The 2500-nt window shown below is 32.0% G+C and overlaps 1 protein-coding gene across 1 annotated transcript in view; it reads right to left on the bottom strand.

Moving 5' to 3' along the window:
- LOC106873492 (inositol 1,4,5-trisphosphate-gated calcium channel ITPR3) overlaps nt 1-2500 on the bottom strand; it is a 230153-nt gene that overhangs the window by 106107 nt on the left and 121546 nt on the right. The window contains exon 3 of the mRNA XM_089338464.1: nt 1764-1837. Coding sequence (XP_089194590.1) covers nt 1764-1837 — 74 coding nt within the window. The remainder of the gene's footprint in view (nt 1-1763; nt 1838-2500) is intronic.

Here is a 2500-nt window from a genome sequence, read left to right on the forward strand (position 1 = left end):
TTGGAAGCGGTGGAACGTTATTTTGGTCTCTACATTCACCAGATTTGACTCCATTGGATTTCTTTTTCAGGAGGACATGTGTAATATTGATGGCTTTAAAGTCAGTCAGAAATTATAACACTTCTATTCAGTTTACAATTGTTAGTTAATTAAATATTTTTATTTGTAACGATGCAAACATATTAATTTGAATTTGCGTCCAAAACGGAGACTTCACGAAATAGAAGCGACATTTTCTCTCAGAGGTAATTATTACAACGTTCGTTACAGTGTTTATAAGTTTTAGCATATTAAAATACATTCTAAACAATTTTTATTCTTTCAAAGATTACGTATATTTTCATAAATTTGTGACCAAGCATTATTGATTTCTGAAAGAATGTGAATGTTATTTAAATTGTTCTTTAAATATATTTCTAGTTAAACCAACATAATCTTCTGAAATCGAACTATCATCTATAAATTTCTTTGTACAGTAGTTTATCGATTTAGAACAACATGAAACATTTAAGGAACAATGGCAGAAATAAGTCTGTCGAAAATTGATTTTTGCTATTTTTACTGCATAATTAAGTGTACATGTGAAGTTCATTTTAAGATCATTTCTATTATAAGTTTTATATCTATGATTCTTCAGAAAGCGTTTATCTAATAAAATAAATAAAAGTTACACGTTACATCTATATACATTCAACTCATTTTTATCTTACATATCTTCTACCTTTTTACATTTTCAATTTTTACATCTTTGGGAATCGATAATATTTATATAAATAATTATATCTTTAAACTTGATTCATTTTAATGTTTTATTCTGATAAAGCCTCGTCAGCTACGAACACCGAATCCATTCTCCACATCCCTCTTGTATACATTTGTGCTTGAGTGCGTGTGTGTGTGTGTACATATTCCAGATGTCATGTGCACATCTTTATTCCCACATGAATTAGGACAGTAGTACCATCAAGGTAAGATTAATGGGGAGTCATATATAAAAATATATATAGACGCAGGAGTGGCTGTGTGGTAAGTAGCTTGCTTACCAACCACATGTCAAGTCGACCAAAGCGTTGTGAGTGGATTTGGTAGACGGAAACTGAAAGAAGCTCGTCGTATATATATATATATATATATATATATATATATATATATATATATATATATATATATATATATATATATATATATATATATATGTATGTATGTATGTATGTATGTAAATGTGTGTTTGTGTGTGTTTGTCCCTCCACCATCGCTTGACAATCGATACTGGTATGTCTATGTCCCCGTAACTTAGCGGTTCGGCAAAAGAGACCGATAGAATAAGTACTGGGCTTACAAAGAATAAGTTTTGGGATCGATTTGTTCGACTAAAGGCGGTGCTCCAGCATGGCCGCAGTCAAATGACTGAAACAAGTAAAAGAATAAAAGAATAACAGACCTTGACAAAACCTTTACTCCGTCAGATACTGACACGAAACTCATGAATAATGAAAAAGACAATGCAACAACGTATAAAGCCAAATGTATGACAATCATTTCAAGAAGATAATCATTAAACGATTAAGCGATTAACAAGAATAAGATCTGAGCTAGAAAATATCTTATCTTTTGTTCGTCTATGCTTAAGTCGGGACAAGATTAAGCTTGGGTGATTTCACCGTTACAAATTCACGTTTACGATATTGAAGTACACTGTTAGAACACTTTCTTTAAATATCAGTTAAAATTAACTGGTTATAGAGGTTAGTTGATACACTCACCACTGGGATTTTGGATGTTCGAAGGGTTGGTTCTGTCCTGTTTGTTATAGATGTAAACTACATTATTTGTACTACTGCAAAGACAAAAAGAAGAGAAAAAGAAAACAGCATTAATAATAATGATAATAATAATGATAATAATAATAATAATAATAATAATAATAATAATAATAATAATAATAGTGTCCTGATGCAGTACCAGGCAGTGGGTCGTCATGGCTTCTGATCTTAACTGATTGGAAGTATTATCATGTACATTGTTTTGTCCTGGCATAAAAGATGAGCTACAGTAAATATTCTGCTCAGTACCACAGATTTGCTTGTCAGTTGTTTGACCTTAACCAGTTGAGCATGTCTCTTAGTGGTTGACGATATGTGCATCTCTGATCACGAGCAGAAGTAGTGGGGGAAGTATCATAGCCATGTTGGGAGGAATTCTTTGGGGGTTGGATAATTCACCTTTGGAAACATGGGTATTTCTTTCAACATCCTTAAACAGTCGTTATTCGAGCATCAAACTAATACACCTGCTTGTTGTTTATACACCTGTCTTCGTCTTTTGTTTTTCTGTAAATTTCAACTATATATATATATATATATATATATATACACCAAAATTAGGGAATGGAGTAGATAAAGTCCAGGCTACATATGTTTCATAGCTAGTGGAACCTCGGAAGTAGTAAGTTATCGAAACGAGGAGTAGACTACTCTTCAGGCCAAGCTTAAAGCTTATG

Source organism: Octopus bimaculoides, chromosome 20 (genome assembly GCF_046866305.1).
Source record: "Octopus bimaculoides isolate indiv1 chromosome 20, ASM4686630v1, whole genome shotgun sequence".
Taxonomy (NCBI): Eukaryota; Metazoa; Mollusca; class Cephalopoda; order Octopoda; family Octopodidae; genus Octopus; species Octopus bimaculoides.